The sequence below is a fragment of the Aspergillus stella-maris genome, assembly GCF_047715825.1.
Source record: "Aspergillus stella-maris strain CBS 113639 unplaced genomic scaffold BDV14scaffold_113, whole genome shotgun sequence".
NCBI lineage: Eukaryota > Fungi > Ascomycota > Eurotiomycetes > Eurotiales > Aspergillaceae > Aspergillus > Aspergillus stella-maris.
In genome coordinates, this window is record NW_027396907.1 from 15,837 (window position 1) to 29,820 (window position 13,984).

The 13,984-nt window shown below is 51.8% G+C and overlaps 8 protein-coding genes across 8 annotated transcripts; 4 read left to right on the forward strand and 4 right to left on the reverse strand.

The window, feature by feature from the left end:
• Position 1: 1 nt before the first annotated feature.
• Positions 2-1,568, forward strand: BDV14DRAFT_17787 (putative RING finger domain protein). The gene is made up of 3 exons (XM_073769502.1): positions 2-753; positions 827-1,085; positions 1,154-1,568. Exons 1-3 carry the CDS (start codon positions 304-306, stop codon positions 1,495-1,497), a joined length of 1,053 nt encoding a protein of 350 aa, XP_073622073.1. The 5' UTR covers positions 2-303; the 3' UTR covers positions 1,498-1,568.
• A 71-nt stretch (positions 1,569-1,639) lies between these two features.
• Positions 1,640-3,526, reverse strand: BDV14DRAFT_205981 (DNA/RNA non-specific endonuclease; the record flags this gene model as incomplete). The annotated part of the gene is made up of 2 exons (XM_073774822.1): positions 1,640-2,662; positions 3,485-3,526. The coding sequence occupies 2 exons, from the start codon at positions 3,524-3,526 to the stop codon at positions 1,640-1,642; spliced, it is 1,065 nt and encodes a 354-aa protein (XP_073622074.1).
• Positions 3,527-3,536: 10 nt separating this feature from the next.
• BDV14DRAFT_185329 (arylsulfotransferase family protein) lies at positions 3,537-5,730 on the forward strand. The gene is made up of 3 exons (XM_073770647.1): positions 3,537-4,334; positions 4,383-4,448; positions 4,496-5,730. The coding sequence occupies exons 1-3, from the start codon at positions 3,773-3,775 to the stop codon at positions 5,521-5,523; spliced, it is 1,656 nt and encodes a 551-aa protein (XP_073622075.1). The 5' UTR covers positions 3,537-3,772; the 3' UTR covers positions 5,524-5,730.
• A 111-nt stretch (positions 5,731-5,841) lies between these two features.
• BDV14DRAFT_207085 (uncharacterized protein) lies at positions 5,842-6,531 on the reverse strand (the record flags this gene model as incomplete). Its single annotated transcript, XM_073775072.1, has 1 exon — positions 5,842-6,531. One exon carries the CDS (start codon positions 6,529-6,531, stop codon positions 5,965-5,967), a length of 567 nt encoding a protein of 188 aa, XP_073622076.1. The 3' UTR covers positions 5,842-5,964.
• Positions 6,532-7,121: 590 nt separating this feature from the next.
• On the forward strand, positions 7,122-8,649 carry BDV14DRAFT_17833 (Stk19 family serine/threonine-protein kinase). The gene is made up of 2 exons (XM_073769561.1): positions 7,122-7,691; positions 7,746-8,649. Exons 1-2 carry the CDS (start codon positions 7,136-7,138, stop codon positions 8,336-8,338), a joined length of 1,149 nt encoding a protein of 382 aa, XP_073622077.1. The 5' UTR covers positions 7,122-7,135; the 3' UTR covers positions 8,339-8,649.
• Positions 8,650-8,960: 311 nt separating this feature from the next.
• BDV14DRAFT_194045 (uncharacterized protein) lies at positions 8,961-9,734 on the reverse strand (the record flags this gene model as incomplete). The annotated part of the gene is made up of 2 exons (XM_073771873.1): positions 8,961-9,426; positions 9,460-9,734. 2 exons carry the CDS (start codon positions 9,732-9,734, stop codon positions 8,961-8,963), a joined length of 741 nt encoding a protein of 246 aa, XP_073622078.1.
• A 511-nt stretch (positions 9,735-10,245) lies between these two features.
• Positions 10,246-11,888, forward strand: BDV14DRAFT_185333 (tRNA(Thr) (cytosine(32)-N(3))-methyltransferase). The gene has a single exon (XM_073770648.1). The coding sequence runs from the start codon at positions 10,311-10,313 to the stop codon at positions 11,403-11,405; it is 1,095 nt and encodes a 364-aa protein (XP_073622079.1). The 5' UTR covers positions 10,246-10,310; the 3' UTR covers positions 11,406-11,888.
• A 2-nt stretch (positions 11,889-11,890) lies between these two features.
• On the reverse strand, positions 11,891-13,975 carry BDV14DRAFT_207087 (uncharacterized protein; the record flags this gene model as incomplete). Its single annotated transcript, XM_073775073.1, has 5 exons — positions 11,891-12,690; positions 12,763-13,096; positions 13,218-13,567; positions 13,899-13,900; positions 13,953-13,975. 5 exons carry the CDS (start codon positions 13,973-13,975, stop codon positions 11,891-11,893), a joined length of 1,509 nt encoding a protein of 502 aa, XP_073622080.1.
• Between the last annotated feature and the right edge of the window lie 9 nt (positions 13,976-13,984).

Genomic DNA, 13,984 nt, shown 5'->3' on the forward strand with positions numbered 1-13,984 from the left:
CCGCATTAAATTCATGACGATTATCTAACCAACTTCATTCTACATTCAACATCTAGAGCCTTTTGCCGTCTAGACCATACACATCAAGCGAATGGCTTTCTAAATGCGGTAGACCTCGGCGCTTCGTTCTTACATGAATCCTCGACCGCCGCAACTCCCGACCCCCAAGGCTTTATTACCTCCACCACTGAGGTCGACTACCCGCATGCCCTGAACAACGCGGACCGCCTCGAAGTCATTGTCCTTCTTTATCAATACACATACACCCGACCGGGTCTACACCTCACCGACCAAAAAGCAAAAATGGCGCACTCAAAACGAAACACCTCCCTCCCGCACTTCACATCCTACGAACGCTCCCTCCTCCGCAACTCCTGGGGAACCCAGCGCTCCTCTATCGGCCGGGACTCCTTCCTCCCATTCGGCTCATGTCGATTATGTCTTCATCCCTCGCGCACGCCTTCCGTCGCATGCGCGCATAACGGCGACTTATTCTGTCGGGAGTGCGCTATAAGTGACCTTCTTGCGCAGCGGAAGGAAATTGCTAGACTTGAGAAGGAAAGAGAGGCTGCGAGGAAGGCCATTGAGGAGGAAAATGCGAGGTCAAAAGAGGAGGGAAGAGAACGTGAAGTTAGGGAGTTTGAAATGGTATCTATGGGGTTTGATGATCGGGGGAATCCGAAAAAGAGGAAGGTTGGCGAGAGGGATGAGAAGAATGATGAGGAGGAGATGGTGAGGACGAAGAGGGAGAAGGTAAATTTACCCTTATACCAAACTTGCCCCATTCTGAGTGTTGGACATGGACTAACTGTAATGTGTGGTGCAGGCCTCCTCAAACAAAGATACCCTCCCCTCATTCTGGGTTCCCAGCTTAACACCAGGGACAAACGCCGACGAAAATACACTCGCCAAGACAGTGAAACTCCAACCCCTTTGCCCAGGCTCCACGGAACAAAAGACACATTCCTATTCCCTGAAATCGCTCGTCGATGTCCACTTTACAGAGGAGGCGGGGGCTGATGGGAACATGGTGCGGGTCTGTCCGAGCTGTAAGAAGACGTTGACGAATACGGTGAAGGTTATGTGTATGTTCACCTTCTCCATCCCTTCACTGACTTGAGAAATGGGTGCTAATGTTGGCTTCTTTTGGTAGTGACCAAACCCTGCGGCCACGTAATATGCAAGCCCTGCGTCGACAAATTCATGACGCCGCACGACGCGCCAGATCCGCACGCTAGTAAGGAGGAGCAAGAAGCAAGTGCGAAATTGGCCGGTCTTATACTATGCTATGTTTGTGAGACGGACTTGACGGGGCGGAGTGTAGTTAAGGATAAAGAGAAGGAGAAAGAGGAGAAGGATGAGGGCAAGAAGAAGAAGAAGAAGAAGGATAAGGAGGGGATTGCGCCGGGGTTGGTGGAGATTTCGTCTGAGGGGACGGGATTTGCGGGGAGGGGTGGGAATGTTGCTAGTAAGGCTGGGGTTGCGTTTCAGTGTTGATATCAAGGTTTGTTTGGAAGATCTATTATACAAGGAGATATCAAACGTTGGCGTCCGAAGAGAAGACGGGCCAAGCCATGCTACATATGCCAAAGTTGCAATGGAAAAACAGCCAAGTAGATGTACAGTGAAGATCAAAGGCTTAAGCCCTCTTCTTCGAATTATTAAACTCCCTCACAATGATATCGCACCGAATCTCCTGGCAAAGCCTCTTCCGTCTAGCGGGGTCCAACTTGGCCGCAAACTCCAACCCACTTGCGCGCTCAACAGCTTCGAGGGGAACCTCAAACTCAGCCAGCCTCTTCTCGTTGGGAATCCTAGCATTCGGCAACACAAACGCACCGAGCGCAACCTTTCCAGCAGGAGAAGCAGGGCCCTCCTCAGCGTAGACAATCTTGTAAAAGTGCGTGGGAACAGCAACATTCGGCGGCGTACCGATAACCTCGTAGTTTACGCGCCACTTGCCGTCTGGATCGCGGTGGGGGAGGTATAGAGGTCCCGTGACGATGCGAACAGAGGGGTACTTTTTCGTGAGGTCACGGCAGAAGTTCTCGAAATGAGCCCAGTAGTCCCTGTTGAAACCCTCTCCGACCTGGGGACACATGTTTGTAAGAGCGAAAGTACCGTCCATAGCCTCCTGCGACCACTTCGCGTCGGCCGCGGGAACCTGGTGGCCTCTGTCATATCCGGACCGGAAGTAATCTGCGAGCTTCGCGCGGAAGAGAGGCGGGATGACGGAGTCCTCGAAGAATGTGCTGTGTTTCCGGTCTGCGTTTTTCAGGGCCACGGAGGCGGGCGTGATGTGTTCTGCTACCCAGGACGGGTTGCGCGTGCGCCGGTCGTACGCGCCTGTGAGTGGGAGGGAGGAGATTGTGTCGGCTACGGGGCCAGGGAAGCCATATTGGTAGATGCCCGAGGGGTCGACTGGTGAGCCGGGGACGGCCTTGGGTGCTAGAGAGGGAGGAGCGGGTTGAGGTGGTGGTGCGGTGACTGGTGCTGTTGGGGGAGGGAGAGTGGTTGCTGTAGCTGGGACGGCGGCCGGCAGGGCGGGTTTCTGCTGGTTGGGGCTCGGGCGGGAGTAGAAGAGGGCTGTGATACCGGCGCCTGTGGCGGCACTGGCTGCTGCGATTGCAGCGAGGGTGGACTTGGACATGGCGTCGGTGTCCTCGAGGGAGTCGGGGATAAGGAGAGACGAAGCGCGGGAAAAGTTTCAAGTTTCCTTTTTTGTCCGAGGTCGAGGCCTTTAGTGCTCACCGCCTTGCGATACTGTAAACAATGGCGACAGGACTTTGTTTTTCTTTCAATATCATTTTAAAGATGTTATCACTCTAGAGATTTATCAGGGGCTATATATGGGCAACTATGACAGTTTGTCTCGCGGCTTCAGCTGACCTCGCCGAAGCTGGTCACACTCACTTATCATCCGCACATACTTGACCTGGACAACGACTGACCATCACAAGCAAACCAATAGACAACTCTTGTGCTTTGATGCTCGTGGGAAAAACATTGGAGATTATAGGTTATGGAACCTAACTGCGATCGGCCGCTGCTCTACTCGCTGTCTCAAGATATGAGCTTTGCAAGTCACACAGGCATTATACAACACCCGGCGTGCTGGAATGATTCCGACCTTCTGGACAGTGAAACCAGTTTCCCAACGCCCTGTAAACGTTAGGCCAAGCTCAAACCAATGTACCTTGGAAATCGCGACCGTTAAGTACGACCCGGATTGCGGTTGACGAAATGCCCTGATGACTGGAGTTTCTTCCCCGCACACCTAGACAACCGTCGGAATAGACAACCAGACCTGGAAGCAAAACAGTTCACTACAGATGATCAGTGGTTTACCGCCGGCATTGAACCTCGTCAATGGTTTCTTAATCCAATAGGAATGCCTTCCCCTTCAATGGCATCATAGCATGGATTCGTTTCGTCCGACTTCCTTGACTTGCGTGGGGTATACTTCCCGTGGAGAAGCGGGCACCAAATCAGGAATGGATGCGATGATATCGCAATCAACCACCATCTTGGCGCAATTGCACACTCTCGGTCGACAGCAGCCCACCTTAAGTCAAGGAGGAGCTTAAATACTGCTCTTCTATCCCGCAGACGTTGATGCTTCTATCAACTTACCGTTACATCGTCCCAATTGACCTGATCGAACAATACAATCGCCCAGTGCAGAGTATCTATCCAAGGTTAATGTACCCTTCCAAGATGTGAATAATCAACCGATCAGGGCTGATCTGAATGGTCTTCCCTAGCAGTCGCTATGCACCTTTCCTGGCTTCCAGCCGCCGCACTGCTACCTTTCGTAGCTGCGGACTGGCAATTCAAGTCGCGCACCGATCTAGCCCCGCCTAGACTGAACATCACCATTCCTGCTGGCCCGGATGTCGAAATGGGATACCTCTTTGTCGCTCCGTTTGCTGGTTACACGGATACAAATGGAGAGCAGCACGGTCCTCGCCAGGCAGCCCCGTATATCTTCCGCGACGACGGAGAGCTGGTCTGGTCTGGATACGGCTACTACTCTATCTGGTCTACGAACTTCCAGAAGGCGCGCTGGAATGGTAAAGATGTTCTTTTCAGCTTCGAGGGCGATCATAACCCTGGTTATGGTCATGGCCATGGTCACACCACGATTTTGGATCAGCATTACGAGACTATTCGTGAACTGCGTGCAGGTAATCACAAGTTGACTGATAAGCACGAGTTTCACATCATCAATGAGGAGACTGCTCTTATCCAGATCTATCAGCCTGTTCCTATAGACCTTACTCCTTGGGGTGCTAGCCCTGAGCAGCAGTGGATTGTTGATGCCATTATTCAGGGTAAGGTTCCTTTCTACCCCTCTGTGACAAGATGCTAATGTCCCACAGAGCTTGACATTGAGACTGGCGAGCTCCTGTTTGAATGGTCTAGTCTTGACCATGTCTCTCCCGACGGTAAGTGATGTCAAATCCTGTGGTCCAACGAATCTAATAAAATATAGAGGCAATTCTCCCCATAAACCCCGGCCAAGCCGGCTCAGGATACAATTCCTCCGACGCATGGGACTACTTCCACATAAACAGCGTCGACAAAGACACCGAAGGCAACTACCTCATTTCCGCGCGCGACGCCTGCTCCGTGTACAAAATAAACGGCACAAGCGGCGAAATCATCTGGCGGCTCGGCGGCACAAAATCGGACTTTGAACTCGGTGACAATGTGCAGTTCTGCTTCCAGCATCATGCGCGGTATGTTTCTAAGTCTGAGGATGGGAAAAAGGATGTTATTTCCTTGTATGACAATGCCGCGCATGGGACTGAGGATGGGCGTGGACGAGAGGTCCACACGCATCCGTTCTCGCAGGGGAAGATCATTGAGGTTGATACGGAGAACTGGAAGGCGAGTATCGTGCAGGCTTTTAAGCCGCCGAGGGGGTATAATCTCCTCTCGAAGTCGCAGGGAAGTACCCAGCTTCTCCCCAACGGCAACGTCATTGTCAATTGGGGCTCTGAGGGCGCGCTTACAGAGTACAAGGCCGACGGAACACCCATTTTCCATGCGTACATGGACTCGGGCTTCCTCGGGTTGGGAGTCGAAAATTATCGCGGGTTCAGATATAACTGGACGGGTCTGCCGAATGAGAAACCGGCTATTGTTTTTCTTGAAAATGAGGAGGGCACCACAGTCTATGTCTCTTGGAATGGAGATACTGAGACTAAGAAATGGCAGTTCTTTGCTCTGACTGATGAGTATAACTCACGCGAGCTCCTTGGTGAAGTTGAGCGGAAGAGATTCGAGACTTCGCTTTCAGTCAAGGGACACAATATCGGATCTGTTGTTGCTGAGGCGCTGGATGCGAATGGCCGGGTGTTGACTTCGACTGCTGCGGTGAAGTCCAAGACAGAAATCCTGCCTCCTGCCAGCGCTGGCAAGTCAGTCAATGCGCCTGTTTATACTCTGTTTGGTCAGGATGGCAAGGAAGTTCCGGTTGGTCAGAGCGTCTTGGGGGTTGATCGCTTCGATCTCTAAGCATGTCTTGGTTTCATCGGAACTGATTGCTTGGTCATGGCTGAATGGATGTTCTACTTTATGTAGGGCTGCGGGGAAGTATAATGGCCTGTTTGCTCTAGAGCTTACAGAGTACAGCGTATGTAGTTGTAGATGCAGTTTGTTCGTCGTTACTTAAGTTGAATACGAGGAGATGCATCTTCAAGGTCAATGAAGTTGGATTTTGGATGCATGTTTGCTTGAAATCACTAGCAATCTGTTTCACTTTTGCCGTTCTCCCCTGCACCCCCCACGTTGTCCGTGCCATAACAGTGCAAAACCCTGCCGATCAAACTAGATCGACATCCCCCACCAACCATCCAGGAACAACAACCAGCCCAACTGCAACCACATAAAACAGAAACCCTCGATAGCGCAGATGCCAGGAACCAGCCCAGCCGTTCATCTGTAAGGCTGCGTCGTTCAACCCGACGTCGTCCCATTCAAACTCCAAACCCTCTCAAACCGCACGCCCTCACAAACAACCGGCACATTCTCGTTCGCTTCCAAATCCCCTTGCCGCACCCAGTAAACCTGCTTTACCCCCCTCGCAGCCGTACAAGCCACGAACCCACCAAAATCCTCCTTGCTGAGATCTAGACCACCCGAGGCCTCATCAACCTTGAACCCCGTCGTGTATGTCCCGCTCATCTCGTCGCCTAGTAGAACCTGCTTGTAGACGCCATTGAAGCCGTCTGCGTCGGACAGCAGAAGAGGTCCTTCGGAGCTTCCGCCGATTACGTTGGATGTGTCGATGGTGATGCTCCCGTCTCCGGTGAAGAGGGAAAGTGGTTGGGCGAGCGTAGATGGGGTGAGAAGGACGTAGTTTGTGTGGCCGTTGTAGGTTATTGAGCTGGAGATGTAGAGGGGTGTTGAGGTTGCTGTGTTGCTGGAGGGGAATATTGCTTTTAGGTAGTAGCGGTAGGGTTCAGTCGGGGCGGAGAGAACTGCGGTGAGGAGGAGGAAGAGGGAGAGGATGTAAGAGATCATGGTTGATGCCATTGTCTCTTAAAGAGTAGCAGGGTGTAGTAGTCGTTGAGGGAGCGCTGTAGAAGATGGAAGATGGGTGGGAAAGGCAAGAGTTGGGCGCTGCCTGTCGGGATTTTATACATGTACGGAGTACTTTCCGCGCAAGGGTCATTTGAACCCTCCAAACAGCAAGAACAAAGAAATCTGCTCTTGCCGTGTCAAATGATGGCAACTATATGCTCGACTGTCAAGGATGAGGCTTCCACTGTGTTTCAGGATAAATTATCATCGTCCATCTCAACGAATGCCATTGCGGCGTACAGCCAGCCTTATGTACATTGCAGATACATCAAAGCTTCCGAAGCCGCATCATCAGTGTAACCATCCATGCTCAGGAGATCTTAATTTCGAGGATGGCTGCTTTCGCTTACCGATGCATTGTCATACGTGAGGGATTGTATACATCTGTACATAAGTATGCATAGATTACATCATCCACTAGTCCAGGCACAATCACATGGCAAATCAAATGTCACGTGGTGATAGCGTCCCTTATCCGCTTGCATCCAGGCCTTCGATGCTCCGCTGACTTCTTTCTTTCACCTCACTCACTTCGACTATCCTCATGCCACTTCGACTCACCTCCGCCCCAGTCTCCGGAATTCAAAAGCGCAAAGCCACAAATCCGTTGCGCCCCCGTGCATCCCCCTTCGCCAGCCATGCCCGCAGCAAACCCGGCGCTCGACCACCGAGCGGCGTGAAGCCAGCCGCCAACGATCACGAAGTCGATTACGGCCCACTGTCTGATCATGGTCTCTCGCGGTATATTCCCGAGACGACGCCCGTTGATAATGTACTTGCGGCACTGAAACATATTCGGTATGGAATGTTCGATGAACTACCGGCTACGCGAGCGGGGATGAACAGTTCCCGGATTGCGCAGACGTTGAATCATCGCCGGTTACTCCCGCCGCTTGTATCTGTTGCGCATGTACATACGATACTTGATGCGCCGACGAAGGTGGAGCGCGAGATAATGGAGCTTGCTATGGAGGGGAAGATCCGCCGCTTGATTATCCCTGGGCGCGGGAATGATGCGGCGGGTTTGGGTGATTGCTTGATTCCGACGGAAGAGTGGGAGGTCATTGTTAAGCAAACGAAGTTGGATGCAAAGTTGAAGGGTTAGTTTGATTTGTCTATTCCGTACTAGACCCTTGCTAATTTGGTTTGTCCAGAGAAATTTATCATTGTCCTCCGGCGCATCGGTAACTCGTGCGCTATTCCAGCCTCGACGTTTTCTCCTTCAGAGGCCACCGCGCTCTTCAAGGCTGGACTCCTCGTCACATCCTCGGCCCTAGCAAAAGGGACATCTAGCGTCCCGTCCCTGCCAACCCTCATCACCACACCTTCCACACCAGCAGCCAGCCGAATCGGCTCTACAAGTCAACCCCCCACCCCCTTTGAAACCCCCTCAACGCCCTTCCAAACAACGACCCTCTACCTCTCCCTCCCAAACACAGGCCCCTACCTCAAACTCCTAGGTCTCGCACGAACACACCTCCTAAAACTCCTCCGCAAATCCTCCTCCGGCGAAGCACCTCTCACCCTCCTCCGCGACAGGTGGGACGGCGCAATCGAATCCGAGCGCAGCTTCAGCGTAGCCAAGAGAGCGCGCGGTGAATTCGCGGGGATATTACCCGGGCAAACGAGTAAGTGGAAGAACTTTTATGGCATGAGCTTTCGGTGGGTTTTGGAGGAGTGTGTGGGCGCTGGGCTGGTGGAGGTTTTTGAGACAGGGAGTGTTGGGCCGGGTGTGAGGCTTCTGTGATTTATATATCGATATATGTATATATACCCTGCAGTAAGAATCTGGACATGTTTACATTGATTAACTCCTTTTTTTTACCGTCCAAATGAAGTTTCAGACCGCTTATCGTTGATGCCAATAAGTATATATTGCGAGTTTCATAACATTCACCTAATATTCCAGTAAACTCAGCAACATGTCCAAGAACGATATCGAAACCAGCAATATCGTCAAGCCAATTCACATCATCAAATAAGCGGTATTAGTATAGGAAGTATATTAAATAGTGAAAATACGCGATAGCAAACCCGCAACACCATTCATCAGCTTTAAAGTCCACCAGGGACTCGATGGATGAGTAATAAGACTTCATTAATCCAACCAATCTTATACCGTAATCAAAATTCAAAGCAAAGAGAGCGATAAGCGTAATGTCATAAACATGAAAGCGACCATGCAAGAGATGTTTATTTATGTTGTTGACAGCACAGAGCAAGTGGGCGTGTTGTATAGATCCGCGAGGAAGCCGTCTACCCAGTGCAGGCCAGGCAACGATCGTAAGTGCAAGGAAGCAAAGAAAAGCAACGGGAATCAGAGGCGTATTATTAGTATTAGTCCTGTGATAGTTGCTGTAGGTTTAAGGTCACCGCCACTCGCTCTCCCATGAGAATCTCGCTGGACCCGTTCCAGATCGTGGTCTCGGCGTATTGGAACGCGATAGTCTCTCGTCGATACTCCTTCTGCTTAATCTCCCACCCTGAAACACGGGTGGCGGCTGCGTGATAGCCGCAGGGGGCATTTGCAAAGGATGAGGCGGAGGATTCCGATACGCTGAGGAGATGGACATTGATCTTGACGGCGCAGGAGAGAATGAAGGAGGTGAGTAAGGTGGTGGCGGTGTTTCTCTGGTTGCGGTAGAGGTATTCCCGTAACTGCTCGGGAAGGAGATTGCGGAGGAGACGTCTGAGGAGACTTCTTCTGGGCGCGGGTGGGAGGTGTATGGGTAGGGGTTGAAGTAGGGGTGGTTGTAGTTATGGTAGGAGTTATGGTTTTGGTGTTGAGAGTCAGAGACGGCTTCCTCCCATGCTAGACGCTGTTTTTCTTCTGAGCTGGGGAAGTTGTTGTGATGTAGTTGTTGGTACTGCTGGTATGTCTCGTTGGAGATTGCGGGGTCGCGCATGTGTGCTTCCAGCGTCTTTTCTTGAATACTCATTGGCCGTGGAGTATACGCAGGGAGAGGAACAACATTGTTGTAGCCATCCTGATCTTGACCATGGGTTGGTGGTCGAAGGGTGTTTGTGCCGTGATGGTGGTGATGTGGGGTGGTGGAGGTGCCATCTCCAACGGTCTGTGCTTCCGGCTTGGTGGGCTTCTTGGTGGGTAGGCAGCAGTTGAAGATGTTTGAAAGACACGACATTCTGGACTATGGTCTATATCGACGTGGCCGTGGCTGGATGGCAAACGAATCCAGGAACAAGGACTTGATTGCTTGAATCTGGGTGCCTGGTGGACCGCTGGCACGAGGCGGGTGTGAGATGACTCCGCAGTGGGATACTGTAAGTATAGAAGCGGAGATGCGAAGCGACTGTTGATGCGATGATGTGTAGTCACTAAAAGGATACCATAGAACGCCCACAACCCTCCCAAGACAGGCCAGATATGAAGTCTGTGGAAGAAAAGAGAGAAGAAACAAAAGAAGGAATTGGAATACGAGAGAAGTCAGCTTTAAGATGGAGCAGCAGATGAGGCTGTGAACAAGCTGTCCCCTGCAAGCCTTAGGCAGCCTCATTATGGCGCATGCTTATTGGTTGTGGCTTATCGCTGCGTTCGTGACCGTATCGCCGTATCTTACGGGGCGGTGAGACGTTCTGCCTGGGGCAATCAATATTTTTCTTTCTCCGGATTTTCTAGACCCCTCACTCATCTCTCCAGATTCTTTTCTTTCCATAACAGCGTCACTCTTTTGACTTCTCACTCTTTGAGGGCTTCCATCATGTCTTCAACTCCAGTCGTTTCGATACCCTCCGACATCACCGCCGCCGCGCAGGCCGCAACCCCTCCTCAAATAGCCCCGCACCGCTCCCACGACCCCTCCAACAACCTCAAACGATCAGACCCCTTCCAATTCGGTTCTCGCTTCCTCGAACAAGGCGACGATGTCTACGAGTTCAATGCCTGGGACCATGTCGAGCCAGACGACGAATTCCTCGCCTTTGCCGAATCACAGTACGCCAAGCAGCGCGAAGCACAAGCCTCCGAGTTCGACAAGAAGCGCTTCAACGCTGATCCCCAGAAATGGTGGAACCTATTCTACAAGAACAACACGGCCAACTTCTTCAAGGACCGCAAGTGGTTGCAGCAGGAGTTCCCGGTCTTGGACGATGTGGCTCGCAAGGATGCCGGCAAGCAGGTCGTTCTGGAAGTTGGTGCGGGCGCTGGAAACACTGCGTTCCCGTTGATCAGGAACAATGACAATGAGGAACTTATGGTTCATGCGTGCGACTTTTCGAAGACAGCTGTTCAGGTCATGCGCGACAGCGAGTTCTATGACCCCAAGCACATTACGGCCGATGTGTGGGATGTCAGTGCGCAGCCTACTGAGGAAAGTAATGGGCTTCCTCCTGGCCTTGAAGAGGGCTCCGTTGACGTTGTTATCTTGATCTTCATCTTTTCGGCTCTTGCGCCTGATCAGTGGGAACAGGCCATTCGCAATGTCTACCGCGTGCTGAAGCCTGGCGGTCAGGTTCTGTTCCGCGACTACGGACGTGGAGACCTCGCACAGGTTCGTTTCAAGAAGAATCGTTACCTCGCTGAGAACTTCTATGTCCGTGGAGATGGTACCCGCGTTTACTTCTTCGACAAAGACGAGCTAGAAGAGATGTGGAGCAAATGGACACCGGAGAAGGGCCTACCGGAGCCCACCGAGTCCGAGGAGCCGATTGAAACCGAGGTAGAGCCTGCTGCTACCGATTCAAGTCCATTTAACATCTTGAACCTGGCATACGATCGTCGTTTGGTTGTAAACCGCCAGCGGAAGCTGAAGATGTACCGCTGCTGGATCCAGGGCCACTTCACCAAGCGGCAATGATTTGGCCATCCGTATTCGAACATACGAAAACAGGATTACTCGTGCTCCATCAAACAGGACTCGCGAGCTTGTCACACAAAGATATCACCCGCTGTGTGAAAGTGAATGGCGCATCTAGGGGTACATATACCATCCCCAAGATATAAGAGTGGAGACACAACGACTCAGATGTCCGAGCCATACACCCGGACAATGCAGCGGAACTCGCCCGCTGCCGAGGTTCTGGCAATTCCGAAAAGGTGAAGATCCCTCGCCCTGAATGGGAATCGAACATGGGCCCCCTTTCCTGCCGGCCTCAGCGAAACCTCGATTGTGACTGTTATCTCACACAGACGTGGTGTAGTGGGCGCGTTTGGAGATACACCCCATTAATAATTGAGCGTTACAGCAAGCAACATTTCGCTAGCATTTGGACCAACAATTTCCCGTTCTACTTAGAATATATGTTTCTCTTCAATTCCGATATCACAATCCAATGAGTACCATTAACTTTCACAATCCCACCCCCAAACCCCTCTCAACCACCCCTCCAACCCCCCCGTCGGCCAATAATTACTATCTTGCGTCGTTCCCTTAACAAGCCGCATAAGCGCTCTCTGCTCCTCCAAATCCGTAAAGCGGTCCGCGCAAAGGTTTATCGCAATACAAGCCGTTAAGCCTGCAGGTCGAGACTGGCGATTCGAAAGCGCCATTCCGCAGACCTCAAGCACGGTTCCCCTGATTTGGGAATCGATATCGTCTAGAGTGGATTTCCGGGTGGGACCGAGTTTTGGGAGGTGGGGGGTGTAGGCTAGGAGGAGGATGCTAAGCAGGGAGAGGGTTTGAGCGGCCACGATGTGAGAATCGTCCATGAACCAGATTTTGGGGAAGTTGTCGCCGGGGTTTGAATCGACGTACATGGGTGCAAATGAGCGGGGTCGGTTTTCAGTCCACTTTTCCCGCAGCTGGATGAGCTCTTCGTAGGTATATCTCTCTCCTCCCTGAGCTAGGGTATCGGGAGAGGAAGGTCCATAGCAATACCGCAGAACCAAGCTTCCAATGACAACCAGCCTATTCGTCCAGACATGGTCCTCTGCTTCATCGAAATGCAGATATGTCTCGCTGACAAGATCAACAGGTAACCTCGTAACTCTCTGCTGCGACAAAGCAAGGTTGAATTCCTGTCTGTACGCTATCCAGAACGAGGCCTGGCGCGGGCCCGGGGTGGAGAGTGCGGTGCAGGCCTGTGCGGATAGGAAGACGTGGAGGCCTTGCAGGGCCGTTTCGGTGGGGGTTGTGAAAGGGTCTGGGCAGTGGTTAACTAAATTTGAATCACTTGGGATTGGGGAGGAGAAGGAGAAGCCAAGGAGCAACATACTGTCTAGCTCCTCGAAAAATCGCAACGCAACGACAGCCGCGAGGAGGTCCTCATCCATTACAGCTTCAGACCGATCCGCTAATTTCCTCAACTCGGTAATGCAGCGATTATGATAATGAAGCACTGTTTCCTCATTTATTTCGAGATCTGGATGTTGGGCATTCGCTGACTGCGGGAACCCGTACAGGGTCAAGAGCTGGCATTTTTGATCGGGAGGGAGGGTACTAAAGTGTCGTGCCGAGACGGCGAGCAGGGCGTCAAGAAGTGTCGGACAGGATCTTGCCCGCTGGGGGATAACTGTTGCGAAGTGGTTTTCGGGGTCTGTTAGATCGAACTTTCATGTGGATCCGTTCATGTTAGCTACGTTTTCCGTAAACCTTTACATGGGTAGAGAGACAGTCTGGTAGGAGAGGCGAGGGCAGATAGGGAGGTGTGAAGAGGGATACGATACTTACCCATCGTGAGAGATTCTCGATGAAATATCGTAGCAGGCATGCATCTTGCGGCGTAAGGCTAGGCCATGCGGTATGAGATGCTTGAAGGGAGGAGGGTATTGTTGGTGGCGATGATGATGATGTAGATAGGTGCCGGGAGTGAGGCCCCGTGTAGAAGTGCTGGTGATGACGGGAACTATGTGCAAGTGTCGGGGACGGGCTACTGTGAGAATTGAACGGGATTGGTCCTGGTATTTGAGGTGAGAAAACAGCAGTGCCTATCGCCGGCTGATCATTGCTGGTGTGCTCGCGGGCCGGGGAAGTAGGACCGGGGTGGAGATCGGTGTACTTCGTTGTTTCATCGATAAATCCTGAGTTAAACAGTCAGAACCACTTATCACAGACGGCGCCTGTCCAAGGAAAGGAATATTGACCTAAAGGCAGAGCATGACGAAACCGCCACTTCGTCTCAACACGTCGGCACTCCCTGTTCTGTTTCTCGCAGCGCGAACAGGTTGGGTACCCGTTGCCTAATCCATTAGCGTCAGAGAGGCCGGAATGGGAATTCAAAGAGGCGTAGGGTACATTTCACATGCTGCTCTGTAAACTCAGATAACATTAGCAATTATCCGAATGGAGAAATGCAGGACTTCAACCAAGGGGAATGCATGCATACTTCGACAACTCTCACTTCGTCATTACCACTGCATTAGCCAAGTAATAAGTAGGAACGGTATATTGGCGAAAACAACTCACCACGGTCTATGCCTCGGTGACATCCTACCCTT

Excerpts from the sequence above, each read along its gene's own strand:
- BDV14DRAFT_17787 (XM_073769502.1), top strand. The coding sequence starts at position 304 with ATGGCGCACTCAAAACGAAACACCTCCCTCCCGCACTTCACATCCTAC. Across the intron at positions 754-826 it reads TGAGGACGAAGAGGGAGAAG|GCCTCCTCAAACAAAGATAC; the intron begins GTAAATTTACCC and ends TGTGTGGTGCAG. Across the intron at positions 1,086-1,153 it reads GAATACGGTGAAGGTTATGT|TGACCAAACCCTGCGGCCAC; the intron begins GTATGTTCACCT and ends TTCTTTTGGTAG.
- BDV14DRAFT_185329 (XM_073770647.1), top strand. The coding sequence starts at position 3,773 with ATGCACCTTTCCTGGCTTCCAGCCGCCGCACTGCTACCTTTCGTAGCT. Across the intron at positions 4,335-4,382 it reads TGTTGATGCCATTATTCAGG|AGCTTGACATTGAGACTGGC; the intron begins GTAAGGTTCCTT and ends AATGTCCCACAG. Across the intron at positions 4,449-4,495 it reads TGACCATGTCTCTCCCGACG|AGGCAATTCTCCCCATAAAC; the intron begins GTAAGTGATGTC and ends AATAAAATATAG.
- BDV14DRAFT_17833 (XM_073769561.1), top strand. The coding sequence starts at position 7,136 with ATGCCACTTCGACTCACCTCCGCCCCAGTCTCCGGAATTCAAAAGCGC. Across the intron at positions 7,692-7,745 it reads GTTGGATGCAAAGTTGAAGG|AGAAATTTATCATTGTCCTC; the intron begins GTTAGTTTGATT and ends TGGTTTGTCCAG.
- BDV14DRAFT_185333 (XM_073770648.1), top strand. The coding sequence starts at position 10,311 with ATGTCTTCAACTCCAGTCGTTTCGATACCCTCCGACATCACCGCCGCC.